Below are 21,145 nucleotides of genomic sequence, written 5' to 3'. Positions count from 1 at the left end.
AAACTTTAGCTGAATCTATTTAGGAACTTGAACTCCTCTAACAAATGAAGCACCCATGGTTGAGTACAGTTGTTTGGTACAATATTGACGTATCTAAAATTTTCAATATTTCACAATATTTCTGAGAGTATTTTCTCTTTTCAGAGACTCCATATTAGTGGAAACTAAATACCAACACATATTGTAAAAATCAAGACTTGAAAGGCTTGAGTCTAAGTCTAAACTAATTCTCTACACAGCAGGGCATTAAACCAGATTCCATCACACTCATACTTCAGGCATATGTTTTAATTGACATGGATATATAGTTGTTATTGTTGTTGTGGTTGTTGTTATGTGCTGTTGAGTCACCTATGTACAACAGCCCAAAACCCTGCTCTATCCCTTGCCAATCTTATTATCTCTGGCACACCTACCCCCCCCATTACCCCAGTCACTTAATCAATCCACCTCATAGAGGGTCTTCCTCTCTTGCACTGTCCCTCCACCCTCCCAAGCATTACATCCCTCTCCAAGGACTGATCCTGCCTTGCAACATGTCCCACGTATGTTAGACAGAGCTTAAGAATAATCCTTGCCACCAAGGAGCAGCCTGCCTTCACCCTCTCCAGGATGAACTTGTTTGTTCTCCTAGCAGTCTCAATACTCTTATACTCAATATTCTACTCAATATTCAATACTCTTCTCTAGCACCAAAGCTCAAAGGCATGAATTCTCCTTGTGTTAATGTTATTTTATAAGGGGAAAGGATAAGACTATTGGTAGAATGGCATGTAATTTATCAGCTGTATTTATGGAATTAGTAAATTTGATTCACTTTCAGGATCACCTAGATTGCTTTCCAGCAGCCCTAGTGGTTCAGCAGTCAAGTGTTCGGCTTCAAACTAGAAAGTCAGTGGTCTGAATCTACCATTTATTTCACAGGAGAAAGAAGTAGCAATCTGTTTCCTTAAAAATCACAGCTTTCAAAAGCCTAGGAAGAAATTCTGTCTGCCTATAGGGTCTCTGTGAGTCACAGTCAACTCTACAGCAGTGAGTTGGTTTAAACATATAACGAATTTTGTCTAACATAAGCCATTCTCAAGCACAGGCCATGCTCAAGTAATCTTTAAAGCTAAGCTGCAAGAAAGCTATGTCAAGTATGCTGACAATCCATGAAAACTTTTGTGGAAATAAACACAAAATTACTGTTTAAGAATTTCTGGAAATGGAAGTGTGGAAGTAGTGATGAACTAAAAATAAGACAAATAAGCAACAATGATCTCTATAGGGAGCTATGGTGGCCGTATAATAAGAAACTGTGCTGTAATCCCAAAAGCACATGGTTCAAATATGCCAGGTGCTCCAAGAGAGAAGAATGGCAATATGCTTTGTGGTTTTCTGCATCTGAAAATCCACTGGAGGGCCAGCTATTGATCAGTTCCAACTAGAAGGCACACAATAGTAATAGCATTCTCCCTCTAGTAGATTCTCTGGTAAACCTATTTATTCGCCTAGGTTTGCCCTCTCTCTTTCTCTTTTAATCTTGATTATATCTTTATCATTTTGGTTTTTTCTTTCTCCTCCATTTTTGTAGTGACCTTTTACTTTCTTCATGGGTGATATCCTTAATAACATCCCACAACTCATCTGGTATTTCATCATTGGTGTTAGATGCCTCAAACTTATTCTTAAGATGATCTTGAAATTCAAATGGAATTGATTCTCATATTTGGGTTCTTGTGGACTTATTTTAATTTTCTTTGACCTCATTTTGAACTTGCATATGAGTAATTGATGATCTGAAACAAAATCCAACCCTTGCCTAGTTTTGGCTGGAGATATTGAGCTTCTCCAGTAATTTCTCCCACAAACATAGTCGATCTGATTCCCATGCAATCCATCAGGTGAGATCCATGTGTAAAGTCAACATTTATGTGTTTTAAAATGTATTTGCAATGACTAAATCACTGTAAATACAAAATTCATTCATTCTATTATCAGCCTCATTTCTACCACCAAACCCATATTTTCCACTTCTTCACCGTTTCCCACATTTGCATTGCAGTTAGCAATTATCATTAATGCATCCTGATTGCATGTTAAGTCAATTTTAGTCTGCAAGTTTGGTAAAAATTCTCAATTTCTTTCTCTTTGGCTCTAGATGTAGGAGCATATATTTAAATAAGTCATGTTAACCAATCTTCCTTGTATGGATATTTACCTATCAATTACCACTTTGTATTTCAGGGTAGAACTTTAGATTAACTTTTTTTACTATGAATGCATCACCGTTCTTCCTCTATTTTTCATTCTCTGCTTAGCTTAACATATGATCGTCTGATTAAAAGTGGCCAAAGCCAGTCAATCTCATCTCATTAATGCTTAGTATGACAATATTCACTCATTCCATTTCATCTTTAACAATTTCCAGTTTTTCAACATTCAAGCTACATATATTCTGCATTCCAATTATCAAGCAATATTGGTTATTGTTTTCCCTCATTTCAACCTACTTCCAATCTGGGCTTTACCACTACACTACTGTAACTATCCTCTTTCTTTAGTGTTCGTAGAGTTTTTAAAGGCCTGTTATTTAGGAAGTAGATGGCCCATCCTGTTTCTTAATTTGTCTTAGTCAGAAAATGCCACCAAAACCTGTCTACCACAGGTAACCCAAATAGCATTTAACACACTAGTGTCTCAGATTTTAGTCTCACAGCAACTCCACCTTATCTAAGTATAACAAATTGACAGATAAGTGCTATACCACTCAGAACAATGTACTCCTCAACTTCTATTAGCACCAGGCCTGGGAATGGAAGCCCTTGGTCTAACTACTTTTAAATACAAAGGCCAGCTAAACAGGTCCTGATTGCTTAAACAAAAGGTTTATAGTCAACAGCTGCTTGTTAACAAAATATATGCTTCCTCTGAATGTTTGTATTGTTTCAGCTTGTTGTTGTTCTTGTTGTTATTATTATGTGCTGTTGAGTTACGTGCAACTATGTACAGCAGCTACAATTTTCCAGTCACTGTATCAGTCCATCTTCCGCCACAGCCCCCCCACCCCCGTCTTTTCTCCTGTGCTGTCCCTCCACCTTTCCAAACATGATGTCCTTCTCCAAAAACTGGTCTTGTCTGGCCACATACCCAAAATATGTGAGATGAAGCTTCAAAATCCTAGTCTCCAAGGAGAAACTTAGTTTCACCCTTTCCAAGACAGATTTGTTTTCTTGGTGGTCTATGGTATGTTTACGACTCTTCTCCAGCACCACAACTTGAAGGCATGTATTCTTCTGTCATCCTTAGTCATTTTCCAACTTTCTGAAGCATAACAAGTAATTTGGAAGACCGTGGTCTGGATTAGGCACACTTTAGTCTCTAGACTGACATTGTTGCTTCTCAGTACTCTGGAGAGGTCCTTGACTGCTAGCAGATTTTCCTAATGCAATTTGTCTTTTGATTTTCTGACTGCTGATGTTGAGAGTATTGATGTGGAGTGGAGCAAGCTGTAATTGTTAACACCTCAATCTCTTCTCCATCTATCATGGTGCTGACAATTGGCCCAGTGGTGAGAATCTTTGTCTTCTTGATGTTAAGCTTCAATCCATATCAAAGACTACAGTGCTTGACCTTCTGCAGCAAACACTTCAGGTCTACTTTAGTTCAGCAAGCAAGGTTGTGTTGTTTGCATAATGTAGGTTTTTATTGAGTCTACCTCCAATACTGATGCCACATTGTTTGACTTTAGACACATTTATGTAACTCATATTTGTAAGAACTCATAAGAACTGTCTTATGCGGTATCTTGTGACTGAAATATTTCACTCAGCATAATGCCCTCTAGATTGGTCCATATTGTGTAGAATTTTACAAGTTCATGGCTTTTCAGAACTGTGTAATATTGTGTTGTATGGATGTACCACTGTTTTTCTATCCATTTGTTAATTGACAGGAACCTGGGCTGCATCCATCTCGACACTATTGTAAATAATGCTGCTATGAACTAGGGTGTGCATACATCTGTTACATCATGGCTCTGGTTTCTTGAAGGTATATTCTCAGTAGTAGGATAGCTCAGTTAAATGATCTTTCGATTTATAACTTTCTGAGAAAGCACCAGACTGCGTTCCATAGTGATTGTATTATTTTACATCTACACCAGCAATGAATGAGAGTTCCAATCTCTCCACATCCTTATCAGGATTTGTTTTTTGCTGCCCTATTGAACTTTGCTATTGTTTCTATTTGCTATTTGTTTTTTGCTATTGTATCAGATAATATCTCATTGTTGTTTTGATATGCATCTCTCTGGTAACTAGGCGTTTTGAACATTTCTTCAAGTGTTTCTTGGCTATCTGACTCTCTTTTTTTGGTGAACTATCCATTCATATCACCAAGTTGTGCCAAGAAATCTGGAGAACAACATCTGGCCAACTGACTGGAAGAGATCTATATTTGTTCCCATCCCAAAGAAGGGTGACCCAACAGAGTGTGGAAATTATACAATAATCTCATTGATTTCACATGCAAGCAAGATTCTACTGAAGATTATCCAAAAATGACTGGAAACACATATCAGCAGAGAGCTGCCAGAAGTCCAGGCTGAGTTTAGAAGGGGTCGTGGTACTAGGGATATTGTAACTAATGTTAGATGGATCGTAGCTGAAAGTAGGGAGTACCAGAAGAATGTCTATCTGTGTTTCATTGACTATGCAAAGGCTTTTGACTGTGTAGATCATAACAAACTATGGTTGACTCTGAGAAGAATGGGAATACCAGAACACTTGATTGTGCTAATGAGAAACCTCTATTGGGACCAACAGGCAGTAGTCAGAACAGAGCAAGGAAACACTGCATGGTTCAAAATTGGGAGGGCGTAAGGCAGGAATGTGTCCTATCTCCATACCTTTTCAACCTGTATACAGAACAGATTATCCGGGAGGCTGGGCTCTATGAGGAGAAATGTGGGGTCAAGATTGGTGGACGATCTATCAACAATCTGCGATATGCAGATGATACATCCCTGCTTGTTGAAACTGAGGAGGACCTGAAGTGCTTTCTGCAGAGGGTCAAGGACTGCAGCCTCCAATATGGATTGAGGCTCAATGTCAAGAAGACAAAGATTCTAACCACTGGACCAATTAGCAGCATCAGGATGGATGGTGAAGAGATTGAGATTGTTCACAGCTTTAGTTTGCTTGGCTCTACAGTCAACACTCTCGGCACCAGTAGCCAGGAAATTAGAAGACGTATTGCCATGGGAAAGTCAGCTGTTAGGGACCTCTCCAAAGTACTGAAGAGCAATGGTGTCTCTTTGGAGACTAGGTGCGTCTGATACAGGCCATGGTCTTTGCAATCACTTGTTATGCATCAGAGAGTTGGACAATGACTAAGGAGGTTAGAAGGAGAATTGATGCCTTTGAGTTGTGGTGCTGGAGAAGAGTATTGAGGGTACCATGGACTGCTAGGAAGACAAACAGATTCATCCTGGAGGGGGTCAAACTGGGCTGCTCCTTGGAGGCAAGGATTCTAAGGCTTCGTCTAACATACTTTAGATATGTTGCAAGGAGAGACAGGTCCTTGGAGAGGGACATCATGCTTGGTAGGGTGGAGGGACAGCGCAGAAGGGGAAGGCCCCCTATAAGGTGGATTGATTCAGTGACTGGGGTAATAGGGATGGGTGTATCGGAGACGATCCGATTGGCACAGGACAGAGCAGAGTTTAGGGTTGTTGTACATAGGGTTGCTATGAGTCACAACCAACTCAATGGCACATAACAACAACAACAACATCTATTCATATCTTATGCTCATTATGTGATTGGTTTGTTTGCCTTTTTCTTTTTTAAGTGATTGAGCTTTTATAAATTTTAGATAGGAAGCTCTTATCAGATATATCATTGCCAAATATTTTTCCCAATTTGTGAATATTCCTTTTACTCTATTTGAGAAGATTTTTTTCTCATTATAGGGATTTGATTTTTAGAAAGTCTCGTTCATATATTTTACCCTGTCTGTTGTAGGTTATACTTGGAAGTCTATTCATGCTGTAGGTTAGGGCTTCTAAAGTTGTTCCTAGCTTTTCTCTGATGAAATTTTTAGTCTTTGGTTTTACTCTTAGGTCTCTGATCTACTTTGAGTTGTTTTTTGTGTATGGTATTATTGTCCTTTTTTTCTTTTCTGCAGATGGTTTTCTAATTTTGCCAGCAATATCTGTTAAAGAGATTGTCTCTTCCCACTTAACTAATTTTGTCTTGTTATCAAAAAACAGGTGACCATAGGTAGATGAATTCTTTCCAAGTGTTGCTGTACCAGTTCCATGCTATCTTGATTATTATGGTTCTGTAATAGGATATTTGATCAGGAAATGTGATGCCTCTTACCTGCTTTTCCTTTTGCAGGTTATTTCTGTTCTCTTTCCATTTCAGACAAAATTAGAAATACCTTTTTCATCTTGCTAAAAATTGAATTTGTATTGGGATTACATTGATCTTGTAGATTGTTTTTTGGTAGAATTGTCATTTTCATGATACTCAGTTTTTCTATTCATGCAGATGATATATTCTTTCATTATTCTTGGTCTCTTTTGGTTTCTTCCAGTAATGTTTTTGTAATTTCCTTTTCTTAGTTCTTTTATGTCTCTAATTATATTTATTCATCAGTACTTCAACTTGTGGTTAGCTGTTTTAATTGGTATTGTTTTTCTTATTTCCTTTTATATGTTCACTTTGTTACTGTAGAAAAATCAAGCTGATCTTGAATGTTGATCTTGAAGCCTTCTACTTTGCGGAATTGATCAACTATGTGCAATAGTTTTCTTGCTGAATCTTTAGAATTTTCTACATTTACTATAGTATCATCTATGTACAGAGATTGTTTTACCTCCTCCTTGCCAATTTTGATACCTCTTATGTCTTTCTTTTGCCTTATAACCCTTGGTAATATTTCCAGTGCAATACTGAATAGAAGTGAGCATCCTTGCCTAGTTCCCATTCTCTAATAGTGATTATTTTTAATCTCTCTTCAACAAGAACAATGTTAGCTTTTGAGATTTATATATATATATCTCAAAATGTATATATTCCCTGTGTAAGGAAATTTCCCTCTATATTTTGTCAAGTGCTTTGGGATTTTTTTAAACACCTTTTATATATCAATTGATAAGCTCATACATTGCTTGTTCTTTGCTTTGTTAATGAATGACAGTAATTGTTTTCCTTCTATTGAACTATCCTTGCATACTTGTTATGAATCTCACTTGGTTATGATTTTATTTATACACACACACACACACACACACACACACATACACACACTGTTGTATTCTATCAGCCAGGATTTTATTAAGGTTTTGTGCATATTTGTCTATAGTTTTCTATTTTGATGGAGTCTTTATTTCACTACTATATCAGGGTTGTGTTTATTTTATAGAATGTGTCAGAGTACTCCATCTTTTTTTCTGTTTTCTGAAATACTTATATAGAATTGGTGATAGCTCTTTTTGGTAAAATTTGCTGATAAATCCATGTGTTCATAATCTGACTTAGATTAGTAGCAGACCTGTTATAAAGAGTGTAAAATCAACAGTGTCCCACATGCTTGATATACTACTGTATAACTCCATGATTTCCAACATCAGGAGTCCCTCCTTTGTTCAGTTCACTCACTGTTCTGAGTCTCTTGAGTTCATTGGTACTCTGGAAGGTCTCCCCAAGACTCATATCCATCAAGAGAATGACTCACATAACTATAGGTATTCACGCCAATTTTACAGAGACTGGTGAGCACTGTAGTCAATCAGGTGCAGTGCAGCTAGAATGTGGGCATTCCAAAAAAGAGAGTGCTAGCATTGAGGTCTCATTAGCTTATGTTAGCCTAGTGGCAAGAGTCTGTGCTGCAATCTCAAAGTCACTTGTTTTGAGATTCCATCAGCTACTTTAGGTGAAGAATGGACAGTCTCCTCCAATGTGCTTGCTGCCTCTGAAAACTTGACACAGGGTCAGCTATGAGTTGGTTCCAACTCAACTGTACACACAATTATCAACATTATCACACATTATCAAGAGTGATTCTTATATACCACCCTTATCTTCTCTCCTAATACAATAAATATTTCAGCCAAAATAAACCCTGACACCACAAGTTACCTGGTCCAAGATTTGTTGTTGTTGTTGTTATGTGCTGTTGAATTGACTATGACTCACAGCAATTCTATGCACAACAACTCTGAACCCTGCTCTAATCTGAGCCAATCTCATTGTCTCTGACATATCTACCCTCATTATACCAGTTATTGTGTCAGTCCATCTCATCTTGGGTCTTTCTTTCCTGCTTTGTCCTTGATCCTTCCAAGCATGATATCCTTCTCCAAAGACTGGTCCCTCCTTGGTACATGTCCAAAGTATGTGAGATGGAGCTTCAAAATCCTTGCCTCCAAGAAGCAGCTTTATTTCTCCTTCTCCAGGACAGACTTGTTAGTTCTCTTGACAGTCCATGATATGTTTCATACTCTTCTCCTGCACCACAATTCAAAGACACTTCTTCTTCATCTTCTTTTTCTGTCATCCTTTTTCATTATCTAGTTCTCTGACTCATAGCAAGTGATTTAAAAGACCATAGTTTAAATGAGGTGTACCTTAATCCTCAAACTTGCATCATTGCTGCTTACTATTTATAGAAGTCCTTGACTACAGACTTTCCCAATGCAATATCCTGATTACTGCTACCAAGTATATTGTTGGTGGATCCAAGTAAGATGAAGTCATTGACAATCTCAATTCTTTGTTGGCCATGATGTTGCCTATCAGTCCAGTGGTGAGAAATTTTATTTTCTAGGTGTTGAGATGCAATCCATATTAAACAGTGTATTAAAGACTGCATTCTAAAAAAAAAAGAAAGACTGCATTCTTTGATCTTATGTAGCTAGCATTTCAAATCCTAACTTTTAGCAAGCAAAGTTGTGTCATCTGCATAGTCTAGGTTATTAGTGACTTTTTCTCTGATCCTGATGTCATAGTCTTCCTAGAGGAGAGGATCTCGAATAATTTACCCAGCATACAGATTAAGTCTGTATGGAGAAAAGATACAAACCTGATGCACACCTTTCTCAGTTTTAAACCATGTAATGTTTTCCTGCTGTTTGTATAGCATATCCTTCATCTAGAGATAGGTTTCTCTTGAGCACAGTTAAATATTCTGAGATTCCCATTCTTCTGTGTTAACCATAATTTGTTATGATCCATATAGTCAAATGTCTTTGCATAGTCAGTAAAGCACAAATAGAAATTGTTCAGGCATTCTTTTGCCTTCAGCCAGGATCTAACTGACATCAGAAATGATATCCCTACCTCTAAATCTGGCCAGAACTTCTGGTAGTTCTCTGCCTATGTACTGTTCTTGCCAGTTCTTACTGAAGTTCAGTAGTATTTTGCTTGCATGTGATAATAATGGTATTAATTAATTTCATATTTTGTTGGATCAACTTTCTTGGCAATGGGAAGAAATGTGGATCTCTTCCAGTGAGGCACCTAAGCAGCTGTCCTCGAAATTTCCTAGGATATACTGGTGAACCTTGTCCAGGGTTGCATCCATTGTTTGAAACAGGTCACTTAGTATCCCATGGATTCCTGGGGCCTTATTTCATGCCATGCCTTCAGTGCATCTTTAAGTTCTTTCTTCATTACTATTGACTCTTCATCATATGATACTTCCTTAAATATTTCCATGTTGGCCAATTCCTTTGGTTTATTGACTCTGTGTATTCTCTCTGTATTCTTTTGATATTTCCTGGATCATTCAATATTTTGATGATACCAATATTGTATCTCAGTATTGGAATTCAAGGGTTAAATTTGTTTTGCAGTTCTCTCAGCTAAAGCAATGCTGAGTGAGTTCTTCCTTTTTTATTTTTGAATTCCAGCTCACTGCACATTTTATTATAACTTTGCTTCATCTTCTTTAGTTGACCTTTGAAATCTTGTGTACAGCTCTCACTGCAGCATCTCTTCCCTTTGTTTTGGCTTCTTGATGCTTTAGTGTAACTTTCAAAGACTCTTCTGACATCCATTTTGGATTTTTTCATTCTTCTCTGCCTTCAAATGAGACTCTCTTCATGGATATGATATTTGATATCATCTCACAACTCATCTGGTGTTTGATCATTGTAGTTCAATATTTTAAATGTATTCTTAAGAGCATTTTTAAATTCAGATGGGATAGATTCAAGATCATATTTTGTTTCTAAGTTGACTTGTTTTATTTTTTTTCTTTAATTTGAACTCTATTTATTCTATAGTCAGCAGTTGGCTTGGTTTTGACATCTGATACTGAGCTTCTTAAACAGATTCTTAAAAAAAAAGTCTGACTTTTACGTGGTCCATCAAATGAGGTCAAATGAGGTCCATGAGGTAAGTTTTTCTTTTCTAGTAAAGGTATTTGCGATGAATAAGTAATTAAATGTACATAGTTAGCCATTCTATTTCCACCATCATTCTGTCACCAATTCTGTGCTTTCTATGGTTCCATCTTCAATGTTTCCAACTTTTGCATTCTAGGAGCCAAATAAACACATCTCTGGTAAAAAAGTCTTGAGTTTCCTCTTCTTTGGCTTTAGTTTTTGGTGAATATATTTGAATAATATTCATATTATCAGGTCTTCCTTGTATGCGTATTGATTATGTCTTATCACTTCAAGATAGAACATGAAGCTTTCTTTTTAACTATCATTGTAACATCTTTCAAAGCAACAATTTTCTTTTTTGAAATGTTAGTCATTTTCAGGAGGGTTTAAATAAAGGTTGGCATAGCAAATTTGAACTTGAAAGAGATGTAGGTAGAATGGAGAAATTTGTGCTGTATTCACTTAAAACATCAATGTCATCATTCTGTAGCTTTTGGGGGTCATTTTTCTATTTAATATTTAAAAAAAAAAAAACAAAAACAAAAAACCCTTCAATTACAGCCGAGAAGGTACGTGTGTAGAATGGAGATATTTATGCTTTATTTACTCCTGTTAAATTTAAATATCTTCAAGTTCTCCAGCTATCTTGGATAATTCTTCTGTTGAATATTTTTTAAAATCATAAAATCACTTTTCTTGGGATTTAAAAAAATATATTTTCCTGTTCACAAGAAGTTATGTTCTCATGATTCATGATTTTTCATAAGAATTTTTAACAGGGGATTATGTGTTAATCATCTATGGCCATTTCATTCGAGTTTCTTAGTTTAGCAACAAATTTATCTCATCATTTTGGCCAAATGGTTGAAGGTGTTTCTCTGTATTTTTAAGGCATTCTTTGGTGCTTGATGATTTTTACCAGAGAATTAGAACTATAGTTTTAAAACTTCAGCAAGTTTAACTAATCCATTGCTAGCTATCAGCCTTTTATTTAAAAAAAAATACTTTCTTTGTTGTTTAATAAGAAGCTATTATGTTTTGTTGATAATGACAGTCATTCTAAAACACTAAACATGAGTTATTAATGTTGTTGTTGTGTACCACCAAATTAGAACCCACCTATAGATGATCCTCCAGTGGGTTTTCAGAGACAGTTAATCAAAGAAGAGGAGATTGTCCATCCTTCTCCTGTGGAACAACTGGTGGATTCGAACCAAGTGCCATAAGAATTGCTGTGCAGTTTCTCGCCACTAGGCAATAAAACTAAAAAACAAACAAACAAACAAACAAAAAAACAAAAAAAAACAAAAAAAACCCCAAACCCCTCATGTCCATCATATCACAACGAGTTCATAGCTGACCCTTTCTTGAGAATAAATTATACAGGAGCAGACTGTTCATCTTTCTCTTGAGGAACTGCTGGTGAATTCAAATCACCATAGAATCTAGACCTTTAGCAGTGTAATGCAACTCCTTACAGAATAAAATGTTAGGTGGCAAAGTGGCAAGAAGCTGTGCTGCAATCCCAAAGACATGCACTTTCGACTCTATGGCACACAACAACAACAATATATAATTTAATAAGAATTAATTTGTATTGATAAGAAAATCAAAAGTTGCCATAAAAGGTAATTCAGAATTCAGCTTTTATTTTGCTTTTATGAGTATATAGTTCACGGCATATCTTCATCTTTTCCTTTCCAGGGTTTCAAAGGTTATCCAGGGCTCCCAGGCATGAGAGGTGAACAAGTAAGTTTTTCCATATACTTCCTCTGTGAGGTATATATTTTTAATTAAAGGAAACACATAATAAGGAACTTCAATGACAGATTCTTTCTCTCCCAATTAACTGTTCCATTTTTCTTTTCAATGATTTTCTTTTAATTTAAAGGGCAAGGCAGCCTTTTAATTGCTTGTCTACGGATTATCTGCTGTATTTCGTTTATCACTTTCAAGCCCTAGATAAATATTCTATAGTTCCAAAGACCCTTGGAAAAACATAAATGCTATGTACCCTTTCCTCAGAAAATGCATATATTCATGTATAGACAAACACACATAGACAAATTATTTTTGTACAAATTTTGCACAACCAATTTTTCTTTGTTCATAACTATTATAGGTTTACTAAAGTCTTTTTCTTTTCATTATTATTTCCCATATCTTAGTATGAGGAAATGCAAGTAAATCCAAATTAGAATGGCATATATACTGTTGTCCCTAGTGCACATATACACAAATAAATAGTTTGGGAACTTAGATAGTTTAGTAATGTTATTACTTCTTTCTCAAGAAGTGCTTAATTTATCATTATGTCATAGAAAAAAATAAAATCATCTCTCTTGTCCTCAATACATTATGTAAAAGGTCAATATGAGAGGGAGCTCTGGTGGCCTAGTGGCAAGACGCTGCACTGCAATCCCAGAAGTACACGGTTCAAATCCACCAGATGCTCTGCTGGAGAAGGAGGGGGCAATCTCCTCCTGTACCAGTCAGATCTGATTTGACAGTACACGTAAAAATAATACAATAAAAATTAAAAAGGTCAATATGAATAAATTGATGACAGTAGGAAAACATTAAAAACTGACTTGTGAGACAGAGAACATTATTGAAGATTGAGCAGAGAGCTGCAGAAACCTTTAAAGAACATTCTAAAAAGAAGTATGGTTGAGAATCCCTGAGAAAAGATATGAACAAAAAAGCCAATTCTCTCTTTCACGTTAAGTGGTCCAGTATACTTTGCTTGTTCCTTAATATAATTTTTTCAAGATAACTAATTATTGATCATGGCAATCAAAGTAATATATATGCATTTATAACATGTACAATCCCAGTTTTCTGAAGATCAAGCAAATACAGGAAATCATTTGACAATTTTAGGAAGAAAATGAGAAGAATGGAAAAACATTATTCCCTGAGGAAATATTCTCTCTCACACAGAAGAGCACACATACATACCCCCTTCCTTTAACAGTGTTTAGAAACAAATATGTGGATCCCAATAAGAACTTTTATATTCATAAGATAGTAAAAAAAATGACTATTTGTCAATATTGACTTTTCTTATAATTGCTTTGTAACCTAGTATTACCAGAATACATGCTGTATTCTGCATAGTTTTTAGAAGAGAGCAAAATTCAATTATAAAGGTTAGAAATAGATTTTGGAGTTAGTTCTTGCTTTTGTTTTTCTTTAAAAAAAAGAAATGTCGAATCTATTAAAGGTTTGAGGAAAAACAAAAATAATTCTGCATTTTTAACTGTAAAAACACTGGGAAATTTAAATAGAGTGTAATTATTTTTTTCCCCTTGGGAGATGTTAACTTTTTGAAAGTAAATCCCTATAAAGTTGTCAAGAAACATTTGTCAAGCTAATGTGGCATATAAGGAGTTGTGCTGCCAATCCAAGGACAGGCAGTTCAAATCCACCGACTACTAAGTAGGAGAAAGATGGCAAATCTCCTCCCATATGATTTATAGCCTCTGAAAATCCACTGGAGGGTCAGCTATGAGCTGGTTCTTAATTGATGGCACATAACAACAATAAGTCAACCAAAGGCTAAGCAGCTTGAATTGCTCTGCAGGAAAAAATAGGCAGTCTCTCTGTTGGCCTAGTGAATAAGGAAATATTCTATCAACGCAAAGGCAAGCTGTTTCTGACTTTACAGAGATAACTGTGACTTTGATTTTTGACCGCCTGGAACAATTTCTAGCCTTGGAAACCTGATGGAGAGTCACCACTATGATTCAGAATTAATTCTATAGCAGTGTTGAAGATTTTTTTTTTTAGTACTACTCTTATTCCGGATGGTGGGCTCTCTTGTATCAGTTGAGGATTGAGGGTCTTGAGAGTCTATTGTGGACTGTTTGGTTTTTGTTTTTTTCTTTCAGAATCATGTGTGAGCTGATAAGATTTGCTGGATTTAACTAATAATGAGCTGTGGGGTTGACCTTGTGTAGAGTCAATCAGGACCTGATGTGTGGGCCTTGCATTTAAAAGTTGTTTGGGCCCCAACGAAATCTCCATTTTGGAGGCTCATGTGTGAAATGGTTGAATTCTAGAAGGTTGGTTCTGTTGTTTTGGTTGAGGATGAAATGTGGACTATTTGATTTTTTTTTTCATTCATAGGACCTGGTGGGTGGGCTTTTGTATTTAAACGTCTGAAGAACTCAGGCCTGGTGTTAATTGTGTTTGGGATAACCATTTTTTTTTTAATGTGTGTACCGTCAAATAGGATCTGACTGGTACTGGTACAGGAGGTGATTGTTCCTCCTTCTTCAGCAGAGCATCTGGTGGATTTGAACTGCGTACCTCTGGTATTGCAGTGCAGTTTCTTGCCACTAGGCCACCAGAGCTCACCATATAACCATTCTTTTAAATGGCCCAGCACTAGTCTGTCAGTTTGCTGTACTGAGGTAACATAGGGTTGCTGTGTTACTTAACACTGGGCCACTGGTGTGTCAAATGCTATAATGGTTACTCATGATGGACAGTGTTTGGTAGAGCTCCCAGATTAAGACAGACTTGGAAGCAGAAGTGGTATCCACTTCCTAAACAACATGTCTCTGGAAACTATGAATTTAGAGAAACAAAGATGGTTATACAACAGGGCTCAGGTCTTTTGTTCATAGGATAGCTGTGAGTCATGTTCAACTCAATGATACTTAACAACAGCTACAACAACTCTTTTTTTGCTATTATTGTTATTCATTTTAATGAAAATTTAGAGATTTTTTTAATTTCCATTCATTCATTGTTGTACTTTTCTACCTGCCTACCTCTCCCCCCCAGTTCCTTCTTCTTTTTGAAAAGTAAAAGAAAAATTATGTCATTTTATACAATCCCTCCCCTTAAGTCCACTCAACTATTCAGCCTTCGTTCTGGATTCATGTCATGATAATAATACCTAATCATATATACCTTTTAAACAGGTCTCTCTCTCATCACACTTAGTGCAGTATACATAATTTATCCCATCTTTCTCAGTCTCCCCCCACCCCAAATCCTGATGTCATTCCTGTTTTACAACAGTGGTATTATGCAGCATTTGTCCTTTTGTGACTGAGATATATCACTCAGCATAATGTCCTCCATGATCACCCATTTTGAATAATATTTCATGAGTTCCTTGTTTTTCAATGGAGTGTATTTGTGTGAATTGTAATTGTGAATCTACCACAGCTTCTCTATCCATTTGTTTGTTAATGGGCACTTAAGTTGTTTCCAACTCTTGTCCTGTTTGGCCCCTGGGATGGCTCAACAGCCACAAAGACAACGGTTTCCAGGTGGGGCATCTATAACCCCAGGGACACCTCAGTCCTGTCTCTCCACAAGCAATAAAGTGTTTTTCAAAGTCGTTTGCACAATAAACTGCAACCCTGAACAGTGGCCTTTGGAGTAAAATTTACTGATAGGAATTCTGGCATTTGATTTATTAAGCTACTTAAACATTTATTTGTGCACGTGTTGTTGTTGTTGTTAAGTGTCATCAAGTCAAACATGACTCATAGTAACCCTATGAACAAAGACCTAACTGTCTTCACTTCTCTAAATTCATAGAGTTTCCAGAAGCATGTTGTTTAGGAAGTCGATCCACTCCTGCTTCCAAGCCTGTCTTAATCTGGGATCTCCACTAACCACTGTCCACCATGGGTAACCATTATTACATTTGGCACACCAGTGGCACAGTGTTCAGCATCACAGCAACCCCAAGTTACCTTGGTACAAAAAAATTTACAGAGCAGTGCTGTACCACCTAGATGAATGTTAGTCCCAGATACAATTAACACTAGCCAACTTTTAAATATCAAGACCCTCCACCAGGTCCTGTTGAATCTAAACAAGTGGCACTTCCCTGCCCACAGCTCATTGTTAGCTCAATCCAGCAAATCCTGTCAGCTCACACACAATTGTAAATGAAATTAAAAAAACCCACAAAAAAAAAAACCCAGCTAAACAGTCCACACTTGACCCTCAACCAGCACAAAACCTCTAACCTTCCAGAATCCAACCATGTCACACATCAGCCTCTAAACTGGAGACATAGGGCCCAACCGACCTTTAAATACCAAGGCCCTCCACCAGGTCCTGTTGATTACAAACAAGTGCCTTCCCATCCACAGCTAATTGTTAGCTAAACCCAGCAAATCGTCTCTCTCATTTTAAAAATTTATAAATTAGGGACAATGGTATGTACCTTATAGAATTGTTGAGCCCATTAAGTAAATAACACATATAAAATATTTGAAAAATACCTGCATATGATGTTATTATAAGAATGAAATATATGTGTGATCTTAATAAAACAATATTTAGTATACAATATGGTTTATAAAATTCATAATATAATAATTTCTCACAAGTAAAAAGAATTTTCTTCTTTTATAATCCTCAGAAAGTAACTTCTTATTTGTATGCTAAATTGTCATATATGTATGCATTGTCTTTTTACTTATGTGAGGCCTTAGACAAATTGTATAACCTATCTTTGAAAATAGAATAGGGAATATGTCCATATACTGTTGAGTCATAACTAAGTCATAGTTGAACCTCTGGCTGGTGTTCAGAGACCGTTTAATTTCATGAAAGGAGATTGTCTATCTTTCTCCCAAAGAGCAGCTGATGGATTTGAATTGCAAGCCTATGGGCTGGCGGCATAACTCCTTATCACATAACCATCAGGGCTCCCTATATATAAGTATATTTACATAGGGAGCTGGAATTATTGAATAGAAATGGAACAACTCAATTATAATTTCTCAAGCTAAGAAAACTAAAAAACATATTCGTGTTGAGTGCAATACTGAGAAATGTTATGGACAAAATCAAACAAAGATAGAAGGAATACACAGTAAGACTATACTCCAAAGAATTGAGCAACATTGAAATATTTTAGAAAGTAGTATATAATCAAAAGCCAATGATAATGAAGAAAAAGTTCAAGCTTCAATGAAGGCACTGGCAAAGACCCCACAAATCTATGTTGTTGTTGTTGTTACATGTCATTGAATCACTTATGACTCATAGCGACCCTATGTACAACAGCTCTAAACTCTACTCTGTCCTGTGCCAATCTCATTGTCTCTGACACACTCATACTGATTGTCTGAGTCGCTGAATCAATCCATCTCCTAGAGGGTCTTCCCCTCCTGCGCCTGCCCTCCACCCTCCCAAGCATGATGTCCTTCTCCAAGGACTGGTCTCTTCTTACAACATGACCAAAGTATGTCAGACGAAGTCTCAGAATCCTTGCCTCCAAGGAGCAGCCAAATTTAACCCTCTCCAGGATGGTACCCTTAACACTCTTTTCCAACACCAAAGCTCAAAAGCATCAATTCTCCTTCTATCACCCCTGGTCATTGTCCAGCTCTCTGACAAATAACAAGAGATTGCAAAGACCATGGCCTGTACCAGACGCACCTTAGACTCCAGAGACACACCATTGCTCTTGAGTACTTTAAAGAGGTCCCTAAAAGCAGACTTTCCCATTGCAATACGTCTTTTAATTTCCTGGCTACTGGTGCCAAGAGTGTTGATTGTGGAGCCAAGCAGACTAAAGCTGTTAACAACCTAAATCTCTTCACCATCCATCCTGATGCTGCCAATTGGTCCAGTGGTGAGAATCTTTGTCTTCTTGACATTGAACCTCAATACATATTGAAGACTGCAGTCCTTGACCCTCAGCAGCAAGTGCTTTAGGTCCTCTTCAGTTTTAGCAGGCAGGGTTGTGTCATCTGCATAAAGCAGATTGTTGATAGATCTTCTACCAGTCCTGATTCCACATTGCTCCTCATAGAGCCCAGCCTCCCGGATGATCTGTTCTGCATACACGTTGAAGAGGTATGGAGACAGGACACATCCCTGGCGTACGCCCTTCTCAATTTTGAACCATGCAGTGTTTTCCTTGCTCTGTTCTGATGACTGCCTCTTGGTTCAAGTATAAGTTTCACATTAGCACGATCAAGTGTTATGGCATTCCCATTTTTCTCAGAGTCAGCCACAGTTTGTTATGATCCACACAGTCAAATGTCTTTGCATAATCAATGAAACACAGATAGACATTCCTCTGGTACTCCCTGCTTTCAGCCAAGATCCATCTAACATTAGCTACAATATCGCTAGTTCCACAACCCCTTCAAAACCCAGCCTGGACTTCTGGCACTGCTGACATGCTGTTCCAGTCATTTTTGGATAATCTTCAGCAGAATCTTGCTTGCATGTGAAATCAACTATATTGTTCTATAATTTCCACACTCTGTTGGATACCAATTTACATGTTTTAACAAATAGATGTCTTAGACACGCCCACCAGGCTGTGCCAGAACATTTGGAAGACAGTTACTTGACTAATTGACTAGAAGAGGTTCATATTTATTCCCATTCCAAAGAAAGCTAATCAAACAGAATGTGGAAAATTTCAAACAATATAATAAAGATTGTGTGTAAGCAAAATATTGCTGAAGATCACCCTGAAACAGCTAAGAACTGTAAGAATTTTAGGTTTGAATTGGAGGAGACCATGGTACCAAGGATATAATTACTGAAATCAAATCAGTCTTGCAAGATATTAGAGAATACCAGCAGAATAGTTATTTTTGTCTTATTGAGACATTTGACTGTGTGAATCATAACAAACTAGTGTTAATATTGAGAAGAATAACAATTACAGAACATTTAATCATTCTCATACAAAACAGATCAAGAGAATACTGCATGGTTTAAAATAACATAAGATATGCATCAGAGCTGTATCTTTTTTTTCATATGTGTTCAACATGTATGTTGAGCAAATCATTCAAGAAGCTGAGCTCCAAAGAAATGTGTCATCAATGTTGGAAGATGACTCATCAACAACTTGTGTTATGCAGATGGTACAATCTTGCTTGCTGAAAGTGAGGAGGACTTGAAATACTTGCTGCAGAAGAGCAAAGATTACAGACTTCAATATGTATTGCATCTCAGCATCAAGAAGACAAAAATCCTTACCACTAGGCCAATAAGCATCATAATAGATGAGGAAAAGATTGATATTTTCAGCCATTTCATCTTACTTGGAGTCACAATGAACATCCTCGGCACTAGCAAAACAAGAAATCAAAAAGAAATAAAAAATGTATTAAATGGGGAAAGGCTGCTGTCAGAGACCTCTTTGAAGTCCTGTGGTGCAACAATATCTAAGGTGCGCCTAATTCAGATCATAGTCATTTCAATCACTGCTATGCTTATGAGAGCTAAAAAGTGAAAACGGATAGCAGAAGAAGAATTGATGCCTTTGAGTTGTAGTGTTGGAGATAACTGAATATCCCATGGGCCACCAAAAGAACAATTTGATTTATCTCTGGAAAGATTATCTAGACTGCTTTTCAGAAGCAAGAATAGTGAGGCTTCATCTCACATACTTCAGGCATTTGCTAGAACAAGTTATTCCCTAGGAAGGGACAACATGCTAGGAAAGGTGGAAGGTCCATGAAAGAGAGTAAGACCCTCAGCAAAGTGGAATGACACAGTGACTGGAGCAATAGGTTCAAGTATGTCAGAGAAGTTTCGAGTGGCATAGGATAGGGAAGATTCAGATCTGTTTCATAGGGTTGCTATGAGTTGTACTCAACTTGAAGGCACATAACAACAACTGCAGGTCTAGTGAATAAGGAATTGCACTGTCAACCCAAATGTAGGTGTTCTGACTAAACCACCTGCTCCAATGGAGAATGTTGGACAGTCTCCTCCCATGTCATTTACAGCTTCGGAAGGCCAACTAGAAGGTCAGCTATGAGTTTTGTCCAACTTAAAGCCATGTAACAATAACATGTTTATACAACACATAAACACATGTGCATACTTACATACACACACATCACAAAACGCTTGGCATTTATAATGCAATATAAATGCTCAGTAAATTTTTCATGTTGGCACAAGAAGTGGAAGAATGCTCAACATTTCTCAGACTGAAAGAAACGAAAAACAAAGTCAAGCCAGGAGTTGCAATACTATTTCTATGGGTAAAAGATTTAGTGGTGTAGGAAGCATAAAAAAAAAAGAAGGAATGTACAGTATCATGGCACCAAAAATCATTGATGACATTGAACCGTTTTAGGAAGTAGTGCATAATCAAGAACCAATAGTACTAAAGGAAGAATTCCAAGATGTACTGAAAACACTGATAAAAAAATAAGGCCCGGGGAATGGATGAAATACCAATTGTGGTGTTTTAGGAATAGAATCCAAAGCTTAATGTGTTCATCAGCCTCTGTCAACAAATACTGAAGATAGTTACCTGGTCAACATGCTGGAAAAGTTCCATATTTGTTTCCATTCTCAAAAACAGTGATTCAAAAGAATGTGAGAATTATTTAATAATATCGTTCATCACTGAATCAATCCATCTCATCGAAGGTCTCTCTCTCTTGCACTGTCCCTCCACCCTCCCAAACATGACATCCCTCTCCAAGGACTGGTCCCTCCTTGAAACATGTCCAAAGCATATCAGACAAAACTTCAGAATCTTTGCCTCTAAGGAGCAGCCTGGTTTTACCCTCTCTAGGGAGAAACTGTTTGTTCTCCTACCAGTCAATGGTATAGTCAATACTCCTCCAGAATCACAGCTTAAAAGCATTAATTCTCCTTCGATCATCCATCATCATTGTTCAGCTTTCTGATGCATAGCAAGAATATGGCCTGGATCAGGTAAACCTTAGTCTCCAGACTGACATTATTGCTTTACAGTACTTTGGAGAGGTCTCTGACAACAGATTTTCC

At 37.1% G+C, this 21,145-nt stretch overlaps 1 protein-coding gene across 1 annotated transcript in view; it reads left to right on the top strand.

Moving 5' to 3' along the window:
- Positions 1 to 21,145, top strand: part of COL24A1 (collagen, type XXIV, alpha 1) — a 548,498-nt gene that overhangs the window by 108,481 nt on the left and 418,872 nt on the right. The window contains exon 8 of the mRNA XM_006898370.1: positions 12,089 to 12,133. Within this exon, the coding sequence (XP_006898432.1) occupies positions 12,089 to 12,133 (45 nt within the window). The remainder of the gene's footprint in view (positions 1 to 12,088; positions 12,134 to 21,145) is intronic.

Source organism: Elephantulus edwardii, unplaced genomic scaffold (genome assembly GCF_000299155.1).
Source record: "Elephantulus edwardii isolate Elephantulus edwardi_28Jun2011 unplaced genomic scaffold, EleEdw1.0 scaffold00227, whole genome shotgun sequence".
NCBI classification, from domain to species: Eukaryota; Metazoa; Chordata; class Mammalia; order Macroscelidea; family Macroscelididae; genus Elephantulus; species Elephantulus edwardii.
The sequence above is the reverse complement of the archived record's forward strand: the minus strand, read 5'-3'. Positions and strand labels throughout refer to the sequence as shown.